At 38.1% G+C, this 14,286-nt stretch overlaps 1 protein-coding gene across 2 annotated transcripts; it reads right to left on the bottom strand.

Annotated features, from left to right (window-relative positions):
- Window positions 1-1,591: 1,591 nt before the first annotated feature.
- cdh26.1 (cadherin 26, tandem duplicate 1) lies at window positions 1,592-12,735 on the bottom strand. 2 transcript variants are annotated; one of them, XM_069141305.1, is made up of 19 exons: window positions 12,681-12,735; window positions 10,861-10,920; window positions 10,667-10,759; window positions 10,426-10,572; window positions 10,177-10,324; window positions 9,770-9,939; window positions 9,533-9,661; window positions 9,263-9,448; window positions 8,867-9,123; window positions 8,313-8,458; window positions 7,976-8,203; window positions 7,644-7,865; window positions 6,883-7,001; window positions 6,024-6,089; window positions 5,299-5,364; window positions 4,994-5,065; window positions 4,386-4,424; window positions 4,173-4,247; window positions 1,592-3,871 (listed from the first exon to the last, which is right to left on the bottom strand). In XM_069141305.1, exons 1-19 carry the CDS (start codon window positions 12,705-12,707, stop codon window positions 3,653-3,655), a joined length of 2,469 nt encoding a protein of 822 aa, XP_068997406.1. In that variant the 5' UTR covers window positions 12,708-12,735; the 3' UTR covers window positions 1,592-3,652. The 2 variants fall into 2 exon arrangements, with proteins under 2 accessions (XP_068997406.1, XP_068997407.1); XM_069141306.1 differs by having other exon boundaries at window positions 1,593-3,871; window positions 4,173-4,244.
- Window positions 12,736-14,286: the final 1,551 nt, after the last annotated feature.

Genomic DNA, 14,286 nt, shown 5'->3' with positions numbered 1-14,286 from the left:
GAAAATAGGTTGTGGATGTCTGGGAGTCTGACGATGGATTATTTTTTACAATTATTTTAATACTTTTCTCAGTGTGGAAGGAGCATACATGCAGCATAGCTGTAAAACAACTGCTAATTTGTCAGGAACTGGTCAGCCCAACAAATATAGGTCAAAAGCAGATTGTTTGATGCAAAAAGAAGTCTCCAGCAACCCCAAAATTTCATCCATATATCATAATATCCATCTCAAACAACTGTTTCTGTCAAAGTACATGTGCCCACAATCAGAAAGAGACAAAAAGTTCAACTAAATGGGAGGCGTGCCAGGAAAAAACCTTTGCTGTCCAAAAAGAACATTAAAGCAAAACTATAGTTTGCCAATTCACATATCAGCAAAGAACAGGCCTTTGGAATTTTAAGCTTTCGACAGACAAATCAAAGATCAACTTTTTTTGGCCAAAGTAATTTTAGACATGTTTGGAGCAGATTAAAAACAGTTTTTCAGAAGAAGAAAATCATACCAGCTGTGATACATGGTAGTGGAAATATAATGGTTTAGGTTTCGGGGTGCTTTGCTTTCTTAGGGACTGGGCAGCTTGCAGTCATTGATTCAGCTAATAATTCTGCATCATATCAAAAAGTGCTTGGCGATAATGTGAGGCCACCTGTCCAAAAGTTAAAGTTGAACCAGATCCTGATCACACGAGCAAATCCACCAAAGAATAGTTCAAAAAGAAGAGCTGCAGGGTTGTGGAAGGGTCTAGTCAAGGTGGAAAAAAAACAACGAAATCGCATTGAATTGTTTTGGATGGATTAGAAACCTTGCAGCTGATCTTGCAGCTAAGGGAATTTCACATTGTAAAGTTAGCAAAGATTTCCAGGCTGATGTTAGATATTGGTCGACAATTATACAAAACACTTGCAAAAAGTTATTTCTGCTAAAGAGGGTGATTATAGCTTCTAAAACCAAGACTATACTTAATTTGTCCATAGAATAATATTACATCTATTGATGTTTTTGTAAAATACATGATTGAAAAAACTAATTCACCTTGTGCTCAGATACTGTATCTCAAAGAGGATCAAATATTTGCATTGTTCCAGGATGTTAAGAATTTTGTTTTTGCATTACCGTACATGTTCAAGCCTGCACCATATTTAACAGTGTGGGATATTTTGTGGTGAAGTGCATCAGTCATCCCTGTGTGGGAGATTGAAAACTGGCAAAATATAAAGTTTGCAGAATGGCAAACTTGATTTTGGAGACAAAGTGAGCTTTGTGGATGCTGAATAAATACTGAATTCATACATTTTGATCAGACATTCTGAAAAAAACACGAGTATCATTGTAACCCCAATCCATTAATTGAATTATAGGGCTCTTCTCCTTTGTTAGCTGCATCTATAAAGATTCACCTCAAGCTTTGTTTGTAGTACCTGCACCTTCAGTGGGTTTTTTTTTAATTGTCTTGCTGTGTTTTAGTTGATAATGTTTAATTTTTTTTGGTTTTTAAGTTGCCTCGCTGGAGAGAATTTCCACTTGCGAAATAAGGGTCATGATGCTTATTTGTCAAACAAGTTCAGAGTTTCACATTCATCTTTGTGCCACACCTTAGCTACACCTGACCTCTCTGCCAAGTGTGTGTATAGATAAAAAAAACAAGTTCTGAGACTTCTGTTGAGAGACAGATGGGTGTCAGCTTGCAGAGGGCACGCAAAGCCAAAATCTAGAAACACACTGAAGATTGTTTTGGTAGCAATGCAAACAGCTACTGTCTTTTAAGTTTTAAAAGCAGTGTTGAAAAATGGGCTAATGTACACAACAGGTGTGGTAGGTGGGGTTTTCACAGAAATTATAGGCAGGGTTAGAAAACTGACAATCCAACTCAACTTTCTACCCCTAAAACCCATAAAAGAAGAACCAGAGGTTCCTTGTAAGAAATGTTATTGATTGTCATTAGGTTAGGCTCGTATAATGCAAGTGTAAAATGAATTAATGCAAATAGTAGTAGTGGTTAAAATTAAAAACTGCAGATAAGGTTGTCTTCACACCACACAGTTAATAGTTTCTTACAGTATATCAAGTTATATTTTGGTATAGTTTTATGAAAATCATTTCAATAAATCAATACTTCTTTGCCCCTGTCCAGTTAAAATAGTCCACCCAAAAGATTGCTGACAGCATACCCTTCAGCAACAGCAAATTTCTTAGCAAATGCTATATTTGTTTTCTAAAAAAATATGTGAAAGACAAAAGATACAAAAATGCACACAAGAAAGCTAAACATCGACTGTATTATTTAATGTTGTACCAGATCATTAACAACAGGTGTTGTATCTCAAATTGTTGTCCCCAATTGTTTTCCCCGAGTCCGTTGATAGAAGCAGTCTTTAGGCATTTACCGGTTTTAGTTGATTTTTATTAAGCGTAGTTTACAAGATATCTTGGAGAGCCCAACATCAACCTGAGGTCTCTTTGTTGGATTCTGACTTCCCCCTTTCCGGCACATACACTTATACTATAGGAAGAGGTGTTACCTACAGTGAGTCGGGAACATTTGCATAGTATGTTTGTCTCAGTACTTTTCCACTGTCCTCCGTTTGAACCACATCCCCCTTTTGATCTGATAGTGAGTTGCACCCCACTGTGACCCCAACGTGATAAGTTCCTGCATAAGCAATGTGTTCTACAATGCTTACAGTCAGTACATATTTTGAGCTTCTGTGCTAGGATATGTTTACAACAATACAACACATATATATATATATATATCATATCATATCACTTACATATAGGTCGTACCATCACTACCAATCTTAAGGTGTAGACAAAAGGCTGTGTATGTAAATGTGAGTGATACTGCTTGGCCAAACCAAAAGGTCACAGTAGGAGGTCTGCAACCTGTGGGGTCACATACAGTTGTTCTTTGAGGCATTATCAGACGGCTGTCTGGAGGATTCCAGGGGGTGAAGGAAGACAACCCCCACCTCCACCAACCAACAAAGAATACATCAATATACATGACTTTTAGGTGGAAGACAACCCAAATTATATTGTATTATCGTACAACATATGAGCCCTCATATGCACTAAGCAGATCTATATTCCACACAGGCCACTGACATTTACAGTTTGTAAGAACAATACCACTTGTTCCTTCACATAGTAGTTCCTGTTGGAAAGTTACTGAAACCAGTTTGATTTCTGCTAGTGCTTGTCACAATTCTTTTACAACCAAGTGCTCTTGCAAAAGTGATTCGTAGAAAAAAAATTAAGAAACCTCTAGACTTGGAAAAAAAAAATATGCCGTGAGAGCAATCACTCTTATTGTAACAAATTAAAAAAACAAACAAGCAAACACACCCCGTTTTTGTCACGTTATAACATTTCAAAATCACGAGAGAATGGCACGGTGTGCATTCATTCTATCTTTCTGCAAGCGAAATAGAGCAGCTTCTAAGTAATCCTTGTTCTGTGGGTAGCTGCCAGAATGCAATACCTGCTGTAAAATATGCAAGATGTTTAAGTCCATAATGTACAGAACAAAATCCAAGCATTGTGGTACATTGTCTCCCCAAGGATCCAGTCACATCATTTCATTGATGCAGATCACAAACAAGAAGGGAAGAGTGACTTGCTTGGTTTAAAAGTTCCATTTCAGCAGTGCCTTTTAAAGCTGTATGTTTTTTTCTTGACATGTGTGGTCACAGATCTTTCCCAAGGTCTTGAACTTTGGCCCCAAATCATCAAGAAACTGCAAATCATCTCCCAGGTTGCTGAGTGACAGCTCATCCAGTGACTGGCATATGCTGTCCTGTCCCTCATAGGCGTACAGGAAGGGTTTGTAAACTGGGTGGTCTTCATGGTTTCCATCGACCATGTACAGTTTCTGTGGGATTTAGGAGTAAAAAAGAAAGAAAGAAAGAAAGAAAACAAACGATTTAGGTACAACAGGTAGGCAACCTTAGTAAATTGAGTGGTTTAGTCGTTATTTTTGTATATGGCCTTTATTTAGGTTTAATGTGATGTTTAATCCCATTCGCCATGATTGTTTACTGTCTGCCCATCATTGCAGTGTAAATAGTGCACTTTATGGAATTTGATCATCAAAAAAGTTAAGTGCCTTGCAAGACATTCAAGAAGAGTCCCTGGTGATTAGCTCTGTGTGACATGAGATTAACTTCTCTTACCTGGTCAATTTGTTCTTCAACACGCTGATGCGACCGCAGGCTGACAGATCGTCGGTAATTTGATGCATTGCTCTGCTGACAGAGAGGAGGATTGTGAATTTATTGCCTTGATATAATGTAAATGCATGGACTTTCCACTGCTTAATTAACATACTGTTTCTTCAAGTTTATAATGTTGTACCTATTTATTAATAAATATTAAGCACTACTCACCCGGTAGCTGTTCATCCTGGATGTATTCCATGTAGCGAACTAAATCCCCCCCCCCAAAACAACAACAAAAACCTGTTAATTTGGTCCTCTTCCTTCACTTGACCATCTGATAGTAAAGGTATTTGCAGAATTGTCCTTACTTTAGTCATAGCACAGTATGGTAGATTTGTTTTAATACAGAATTTTTTTTTTTTATTTTTTTTTTTATTTTTTTTTTTTATCTTTATCAGGATCCATTCCACTTATGTCACTGAGAGTAGACTAAATATTATACTAATAGGTATTTATAACATTCAAATTACTGTGTACCTCTCTGTCTGTAAAGTATTTTAGGAGAAGATTTGTTCATTTGTAAAAGCTAATTATTTAAACTAATAAATTGACATAGTTTTGAGATATTGTGCCGAATAATTGCCAAACCGAAAGATAACCCCATGAACCAAAGGGGGGAAACCTCCTGCTGCTATTATGTGTTTTAGTTCCAGCACCGTCTTGTGGATTAAAGTAGGCAGTGTGCAGTTTCAACACAGTAATGGAGCTCAGATTCCATGTCCTCAGGAAACAACAGAGGGAGCTAAAGTATTGTCATTACAGTCATATTCACTCACCATGTTCTGCCCATCAGGGCCTCTGAGAGACTCTCTTGGAGTCATACCCATCGATTGCATGTAAGTGTGCATCTGTAGGGGACACAGTCAGACTAAATAAGGGTTCAAGAGTATAAGTAGTAGAGGACAACCAGTCCTCATTTCTTTGTCAATCTGCATGTGCAGTTAAACACTAAAAGGGAATTTGTTTGTGAAATCATCATTTCAAGTCCTGCTCCTGTATTACATTATATCAAATCATAATTCCATAATCCCTTTAGGCACTGAAACACACAAAAGAGAATATTTAAAGACCTGTTACTCACCGTGCTGGACTTTGAGCTGTTGACCCTTTCTACGTTGTGGCTCATTACTTGGGCCGTCTCAGACATCTAGTTGAGCAGAACAAATTAATAAAGCATGCAGTAGACTATACAGTACCTAACAACAAAGCATTTTAACAAGTCTGAAAAGGAAAATGCAGCCACAAGGTTAACTTCTGGATTCTAATACTTGTAGGTTCTTGGAAGTGCACGCAGTAATTCATTTCAATTATAGCTTCATTGGTACATTAATTACATTTGTAATCTATCTGGTACATCTGCCGCACATCATTGTCTCACATTCGAAGGCTACTGAAGCGCTTCACGGCTAACTGCAGTAAATGTGGTCAATACATCTGTAAAGGACAGTTCCTCTGTGTCTTCTTTGTATCCTGTCATGCTACTGTTAAAGTTCATCCTCTGTGCTACTCGTTACACAATACTGTGCAAACCCTCCTTTTTTCCATAAATGACTATCCAGAATACAATTTAACCACCATATTGTATTCCATACCAATCTGGCATCAAAGTAGCCAAATGTTGATTAGAGCTGTAATTATTTAAACAGACACATTTTCTAAACCACTGATTTTCTTTAAGTAACTTTTTATATTTCCCAGCTGATGTCTTTAAACTCTTGCCTTTAGACCCACTGCTCACAATGTGTGTCTGGGAAAAATTGAACCACTAAATGAGGAATAAGGTTTAAAGGTTGAGAGGAGTAGTACCTGCATGGTGGACCGCTTGCTACCATCCGTCACATGTGTAGGACTCTGGGGCAGGGTGGGCTCAGCCTGGCAAAGAGATAAAATGTAAAGAAAATCACATTAAAAAAAAAATTTTTAAAAATGCTTCCTTTTTTTTTTTTTTTTTTTCAAAAATTGCGATGCAGTTTAAGTAGTTTTATGGGTGATTGTTATTGTTTTTTGCAAAATTGCCAGAATCGCTAGTTGAGGAAAATCTGTTTTGTTTCTTGCACTTCTTGTAATATCAAGCATTTTGGTATATTATATTGTATTTAGCAAATTTTTGTTTTCTGAACTGAACGAACCATGGGTTCAAAGTTAAACATGACTCAAAGTCATAAGTGATGTAGCTCTACAAAACAGAGAAATGCATTGGCTACATCTTCTGTAAAAATAAGTGCTTTAAATGCTTTTTAAATAATATTAATTTGACACATATTATTGGCAAAAAAATACAAAGTGCAATCTCCTATGTACAACTAGGAATTGTAATTTAACACCGACAGTGCTGTATCCTGTATTGGACTGATGCAGAAAAAATGCGACGATTGGTAGCCTAATTCTCATTGCAAGACCACATTTCCCATAAACCCCGGCCCTTCTGGTTTGCTTTTTTTCCCCCGATTAACTGGCATGCATTGTTTTTAATGTAATGACTGGTTGAAAAGCCTCACTAAAGGAAGAGTTGCTTTTCTTGATGTTTTGTTTGGAAAGGCTTACTTTGTGTCTTAATGCCCTCAGCAGAGCTTCTACTGAGGATGCAGTCATTGTGTTACCCCCTCTCTCTAATTTGCTCACACAACACAACACAACACAACACAACACAACACAACTAGCGCACCTTGCATGCGGCGCTCCCTCCTTCTTGGTTGTACATGATAAGAGTCTGTTCGCCTTCATCTGGTTCCAAGTACTTAAACGGCTTCTCTCCCCGATCACAAACAAATATGAGAAGCAGTACTGCAGACACACATCAAAATAACACTAAGAACAGTGTACATGTTCCATTTTCAACAAACTGACAAAACTGTATAATTGCCATGGGTACCATTACCCTGAATTAAAGAAGGTTCCCCTAGTTGTAAGATCAAGCTGGGTTGGAAAGCAAAAGAGCAGCATTTGCCCCTCCATCATTACCACCATTGAGGTGCCCATGAGCTGCTACAGTTAAGTTGCTCAGTGGTCCACAGATCAGACTGTGGTTCTTACTGGGAGCTTCCAGTTTTAATCGGTGTAACTGTGCGACAATGGTCAAGGTATTCCTTTAAAAACACATTTTATTCTGTAAAACCCTCCTGAACAGAAAGTGTTATAAAGTTTTAAAATAATAGTTATTGCAGTGGAATCGTAGGCCATATACAGGAGTGTAGTAACAGGATTACTAACATGGAGGATTACTAACAGGAGCAAGGCCAGCAGACAGTAAGTTGTAATTTTATGTCGGAATATTAACTTCCGTTCACACCGAGACAAAGTCCTGAAAACTGAATTATTTTGATCTGATGGATATCTAGGCATTATCAGACTTTGTAATGGTTACATTAAGCTGTTTGATTGTTTTGTGTTCAAATCATATATGCAGTCACTGATTCCCATACTCACTCAAAAATAAAAGCAATCCCGCAATTATCAGTCCAATGGCAGCACCTCCAATACTGGATGAGAGCGGACGTTTGCTGCGGCAAACATCACCATTTCCACAGTCACATACCATAATTTTCAGAGTATCATCTCCAATTATATTCTGTTGGTCCTGAATTTTCAGGGGCACCGAGTAGTTACCATAAGGCAGCGACTTGACACTAATGAGGCCGGTTTCCATACCTGGTGGAGGATTTAAAGAGAGGTGTGTAGTAGCCGTTTGACTGTAAAGGTTTTTTAAAATTTATTAATTTTAGTTTTTTTTAAACTAATAACAATTTACAGATACTAACCAAAGGCCGGGTCTAGTGTCCATCGCTGCTTCAGAGTTTCATCACCCCCCAGGGAGAAGGCGAAGGGCCCACTGAAAGGATGGTTATCTTTGTCCTTGGCAGGCACTATGAGTTTGTTTACCTTGTTTGCGCACATGATGACACTATTGTTGACCAGCCTAGGCACGTTGTCATTGATATCCCCAAGGTGGATGTTTATGGTGCATGTACCTGTGCCTGGAGGTACACCTTGGAAACCACGGCAAAGGAAAAAACATTGCTTCATTAACCAAAGCATTTACTTAACCAGACATCCTGTTTGTTTATCATTACAATATATAATGGAGTTTCTTTATACCATTATCTATTGCCCCAATGATGACTTTATAAACATTAGCGTCATCCACAAAAGGTGACTCTCTGTCCATCTTCTTAGTTGATGTGACTTTTCCGGTTTTCTCATCAATTTTCACCCAGTCGGCTGGATCACTTAACAACTCAAACCTGGTCATACAAGGAGAAATCATTCAGTACAAATTTTGAATTGCACCTTCTGGAAACCAAAGTTTTAGATCTATTTTGTGCTACAATCAAATGGACAGTGGCAATTTCCAACTTAATGTGGGTGCCAGTAAAGGTATTAGCACACAAAGGCAGTCACAATATAAGTACTATGTTACAATACAGCATGCCAGGTTATCAGGGGATTTCTGGAAGAAATGTGTGAAGTTAGAAGCCAACCATTGCTTTGGAAGCTTAGTTATTGCAGATGTATCAACATTAGGTCGTGGTTATTTGGTAGCCAATACTATAAATTACTTGAACAGCTGCTTAAAAAAGTTGGTTTTAAATAGTGTTTTGAAAATGTTTTCATAATAAGCTCAGCAGGCGTCCATTACGTAGTTGCCCTACCTGAAGCTATCAGATTCGATATCATGAACTTTTGGTGTGAACAGCTCCTTTCCTGGCTCCTCTTCTTCCTTCTGGTACACATCGACTGTCTTTTTCTCAAACTCTGGTGGGTCATTGGAGTCAATCATTGTCAATGAGATGCTGACTGAATCTGGAGCTGGAGGCTTAGATGATTTATCGTTACAAACAAATAAGTCTTCAACGTTTTTTACTCCTATCTGCAGATCGAGTAAAGTTGTCCGTTCAAAATTCATCTCCTGGAAGAAAAAAAACACAAATTTAGGTCAGTAATAGTGCAGATGCTGTTTAGGATGTTTATGATAAAAGATTGTTGGACTTTTAGCTTGGCCCACAGGAAATGAACTAAGTTTTTGTCAGTGAGAAAAGCTAAATTACCTTTATGATGCTCAAAATACCATCATTTGATTTTGGGTCAGTTTCAATTTTGAAGTCCTTGTTGTGTTTTTCATCAATGAAGTAATACTTGGCACGCCAGCCATCAGTATCTCGAGTGTCTTTGTCATCTACCGACACTCTCAAAACACTGTCATTGGTGGCCATTTCCATTGCCTCGCCTACGAACTACAAAAAGCAGAAAAGTTTCAAATTACCGTCATACATCACTCTAAAAAGCAACTTAATGATTATGACAATAATAATTCTTGCCTTCCTCTGCTTGAATATTGGTCGATGACTGTTTCTGTCAATAATATTGAGAAAAACCTCTGCATCAGAGAAAAGCGGCTTTGCTCCATGATCTGTTGCTCGAACAACAATTCGATACCTCTTTGCTTTCTGAAACGTATAGAAAAGATTGTTGGAGATATATTACTAAATCAGAATGTGTGTGCTTGTACATGCAGCTATCCACTGATTTAGATACACTAAGTCACTCAGGCTCACATCGTAGTCAAAACATCCGCTGAATGTGAGTTGGGCCGATATGTCATTAAGCTGATCCAGCCCAATCTTGGGCTCTTTTGGTTCCTGTGAAAACACACTGAAGGCGATTCTGGAGTTGTCTGTGTTGTTCTGATCACCGTCCCAGGCCCGCAGCAGCGGAGGCAAGTACCCTTTAAGAATATGAGGGAATGAGGCCAAGAAGAGCAAATGTGTTAGGAATAGGAATGGGAGAAGTACTGTTCGTATGACAGCAGGAGACGAGATGAAAGATGAAACCCAGGTTTAAAATGATTTTTTTTTTCACATCCCGGTTTAACCCATTTAGACTTCATGACAATTGTATAATAGCCTTTTATTTCAATGATGTTTAATACTCAAGAATGCAGGCAGAAAATGTGTATGCTCACCTGCTGGCATATTTTCCTGTACATTTTCTGTTAGTCTAGCTTGGTGAAACACAGGCGCGTTGTCATTTAAATCCTTAATTTCTACATCAAAAGCTAGTACATTGTCTATTGGCTTCTTGCTCGCTTTGTCCAAGACATCAAACTTGATCTGTGGATAAAAGCAGTCATGTAAAACGTTTTTTTATTGGTCAAACATCAATATTAGGTCTATTTATTATCAGAGGAATTGGTAATTTATTATTCGCTCACGTGGAAGTTTTTCTGTTTCTCTCTGTCGATAGGTTTGTGTGCAAAGACGTCTCCACTAGTTTCATTAATAGTGAACACTCCCTCCGCCACACCGTCTCCACTTATCCTGAACATATATTCTTTTCCTTCAGTCTTGTCATTGAACATCTAGACAAAACACAGACAACTGGGCTGTTCGTTTTTGGCCAGAATGCAGAGCTGTCATTGATTTCGCATTTCATTTCCAAAATGATGTCTTTACCTGCGAAATCTTCGTCGGGTATGGGCCTTTAAATTCCTCTTCTAGTTCAATCGTAGACAAGACCCATCTTCTTTTGGAACGCACCAAAAGGTCCTGATCAAGCCAGAATGTAGGGCAATCATACAATTGTTATAATTTATGTCAAAAGGAAGACATTTTAACAGGCTTTGCGATTCCAAAAATGAAACATTTACCCGTCTGACACGTCTGTTGTACGCGCGACCACGAGACTCCACCAGGGCTGCGAGCGCAACCTACACGCATCAGGAAGACAAGGTAGTAATAGTTAACTTGTGTCATCACAGATAAATTTGAAAGTGCTTTTAATCCAACATAACTTCAAAATACTTGATCGCTGCCTCTTACCACACTTTATTCACTGCTCATTTACAGGATTCAATTTATTGATCTAATCTTTTTGTTTGTGCGTTTGTCTCGTTTTCTCTCCATTTTATTTTATTTTGCTTGCAAGATAACAAATGCCGATACCTCTATGGATCCGTTCTTGTCCCTCGCAGGGTTTTTGGGAACTTGAGAAAATTCTAGTTTAAATTGGGGGAGAGGTTGAGCGCACAAATCTCATTGAATTTTTTTTATTTGCCTTTAAACACAAGTGTTTTGAGGACAGCACATAATGCCTTTTACAGTCATTTACAGCACTGAGAAATTAACATAAAATTATCCAAAATTAATCTTACAAATAGTGGAAAGATATGAACCCCTATTTTGACAATTAGTAATATATCTAGTGTCAGGCGTGCAACTTCTGTTTTTGATGATTTGCAGGTAACGTAATGCTTGTATTAGATAGCAATAGTGGAGATATGACAGGAACTATGTGAGAGAGAAATGCAACAAAAGTACCCAGCTGACATCTTCATTTCCAGGACACAGGGTCACCACATTCTGAATCGATCATTTCAGCAATGATGATGTTAGATGTTTTGTTTTTTTTAGTGCTTTTTTGTGCAATGGCCTGCAGTCAAAAGTTCCAAATAATGTTGCAAGTGAACCTTAAGTTTAGAACTTTCCATTGTGAAGAATTTAATGCTTTTACAAACACTGACCGTAGATGTGGAAGAAACGAGGAGAAAAAAAAAAGATGAGGAACGACATGCTCAAAGAATCCCAACCCATCGCAAACTTTATGGTGTCCATCTAAACTCCGAGGCCACTACGGCGCCGAAAACTGAGATTTTTCTGTCTTTTTATGTTTTTAGACTGGTAGAGAGGACAGGTGTTTCAAATCACATGGACTTAAATTGCTGAAAATATTGGAGTTGTCGACAGCAATTAAAAACTCTTTAACCAGGCTAATCAACAACAACATGGCTGTCCCCTGCTTTACTTGATGTCTACCTGAGAGCGCGCGTCAAGTTGTGCATTTACAATTACCTTTGGGAGTACCATTTGTTTGGCGCAATAGAACCCATATTGACTGGAAACTGAAGTGAAACCTCTACACACCTAAAGGCTTACTCACTGAGACACTGGCAGTAAGTGACCCAAAAAAAAAACCTCAGCCATATCACGATAAATATCGCCACAGCAGAAATAGTTGGTGACTCACTGAAAATTATGCAATTTAAAAACACCAGCGCAACAAAGTTCATAAAATGAAAACGTACGCATTATAACTCAACCTAATCCTATAATTGTTAAAAATGTATGTCTCTGGTATTGTATTTCATGTTATAGTTAAGTTCTCAGTCCACGACCTGTTTTCCCCTTATGTAATGCATAAAACTGGTTTTGCTTGAATTGTTAATTCAATGCCTGCAGCCATTTTAACCTCCAGTGTTAACAGGCACCAATGCTCTCTCCATGTAGACATTCTCTACTATTATTCTTAAAATGTACAAGTTATCGCAAGCAATGCAAATGTCTCAACATATATTTTTAAAAGACAAATCAGATATTCAAAGTGATTTTCATATGCGATATTATACAAATCGTTGTTTAAACAGTATGATGCATTGTTAAAACTTGAGATAATTCAAAATTCAATGCCTACCAAGAGAAAAAGGGAAATGATCCTCATCTTGGTCCACACTGCTTGATATCCTCTGTCGGAGTGCAAAGGAACTCAAAGGTACCTTGAATAAGAGTGCTGTGAGGACAAGCCCACAATACCTGCAGGCAGCAGATTGGCTGACTATGCAACAACAAAGGGCTGTTTGTTATGTGCAATGCGATATGTTAAATGTCATTTTTGAACATTCAGTTTTTTGTGTCGGACAAGACTAGCTGTGTTTTATACATACTTTTATACATACTATGCTTATATATGTGTTTTGTGAGAGTGTTTAGTTGATACGATAACAAAAACTTTTCGTCTGGGTGTGCTTGGAAGCAAGGCTCAGCTCAGGTGTACCTCCCTCCAGCTCTGTAGCTCAGGTTACCATGTGTTATTTATATCTGGCTTACATCACATGTAAATGGAGCTCAAATTCATAGGTCCTGTACATATTACACAAAGCAGCTGAAATCACCCTTTAACCAGACTTCTACTGTATTCTTCACTCTCACATAAAGCTGTCAGTCACTTACATTTGATATATTCTGTCCTTTTCATGCATCCTCCCACATGAGCACTGATTGTTGATGCCATTTGGCTCTAGAGTTATTCTATTGTTCTAGCGCCGGCTCAATGACACATCACTGAAAATAAATAGTGCCACATAACTATTTTGTAATCCACCACTATATATCCTATATTAGGATAATTGTCTCCACCTCACCAAAAGCCACACTAATTCACAGGGGTTGGAGGCTCTGTATCTGTTTTTTTCATCTTTGCATGGATGCCATCAAATATACTTCCGTGAAGCTTGAGGTAGAAAATTACCATTAATTAAGAGTGGTTAATAAAAGACCACACCTTGAAGTGGCTAAAACCTAGATGATAAATAAATGTCATTAGTGATTCATTATTCATTCAAGTAGGTTAGAGTCAATGTAAAAGGCATTATTATTAGAGATTATGTTATTCTTCTACTGTCAGATGTTAAACATACTGGTCGTCTCTATGGTTTGTTGGACAGTATCATGGGTGTGCTTTTGGAAACCCAGCATTCATAACGACAACATACATGAATAATTCACAATTCTAGTTCTCAGAAAAAGAAGACCTGCTCTACCAGTCAGTGTCTCAAAAGGGTGGGAAGGTTCATATATTAACTCAAAAGCTGTTTACTAGTAACTGAAGTTAAAGTCTTGGCATGACAATAAACAGGAGAGCTCCTCCCTATTGATATAGCCCCAGGACACCTACGGGTATTCTGTTTGTCACGCTATGATGGTAGTTCTTCATGTGAATCGGTTGTGCTTTCTTTTTGTAATGAGCCACAGGTCTGGTATGTGGGAATTTGGACAACGTTTTGAGTTATGTCTGGTACATATCATAAGATGATTGTGCTGTCTAATACACTACAAATTTCCCTGTCGCTGGTATGTTTTTCTTTACTTTACACCAGGCCTGGCCAACCCGCGGCTCCCGAGCCGCATGCGGCTCTTTGCCTGGTTTCATACGTTCATATCGAAGTTTGTGTTTGTTTTTTGTTTTAAAATCTTTTTATTGATTTTGCAAATACTTTAGACAGAGGTAGGACAGGATTACC

The sequence above is a fragment of the Embiotoca jacksoni genome, unplaced genomic scaffold (genome assembly GCF_022577435.1).
Source record: "Embiotoca jacksoni isolate LCO1_2020_lvr unplaced genomic scaffold, fEmbJac1.0.p SCAF_9, whole genome shotgun sequence".
NCBI lineage: Eukaryota > Metazoa > Chordata > Actinopteri > Embiotocidae > Embiotoca > Embiotoca jacksoni.
The sequence above is the reverse complement of the archived record's forward strand: the minus strand, read 5'-3'. Positions and strand labels throughout refer to the sequence as shown.

Excerpts from the sequence above, each read along its gene's own strand:
- cdh26.1 (XM_069141305.1), bottom strand. The coding sequence starts at position 12,707 with ATGAGGATCATTTCCCTTTTTCTCTTG. Across the intron at positions 10,760-10,860 it reads ACAACAGACGTGTCAGACGG|GACCTTTTGGTGCGTTCCAA; the intron begins GTAAATGTTTCA and ends TGGCTTGATCAG. Across the intron at positions 4,248-4,385 it reads CCAGGATGAACAGCTACCGG|CAGAGCAATGCATCAAATTA; the intron begins GTGAGTAGTGCT and ends CCTCTCTGTCAG.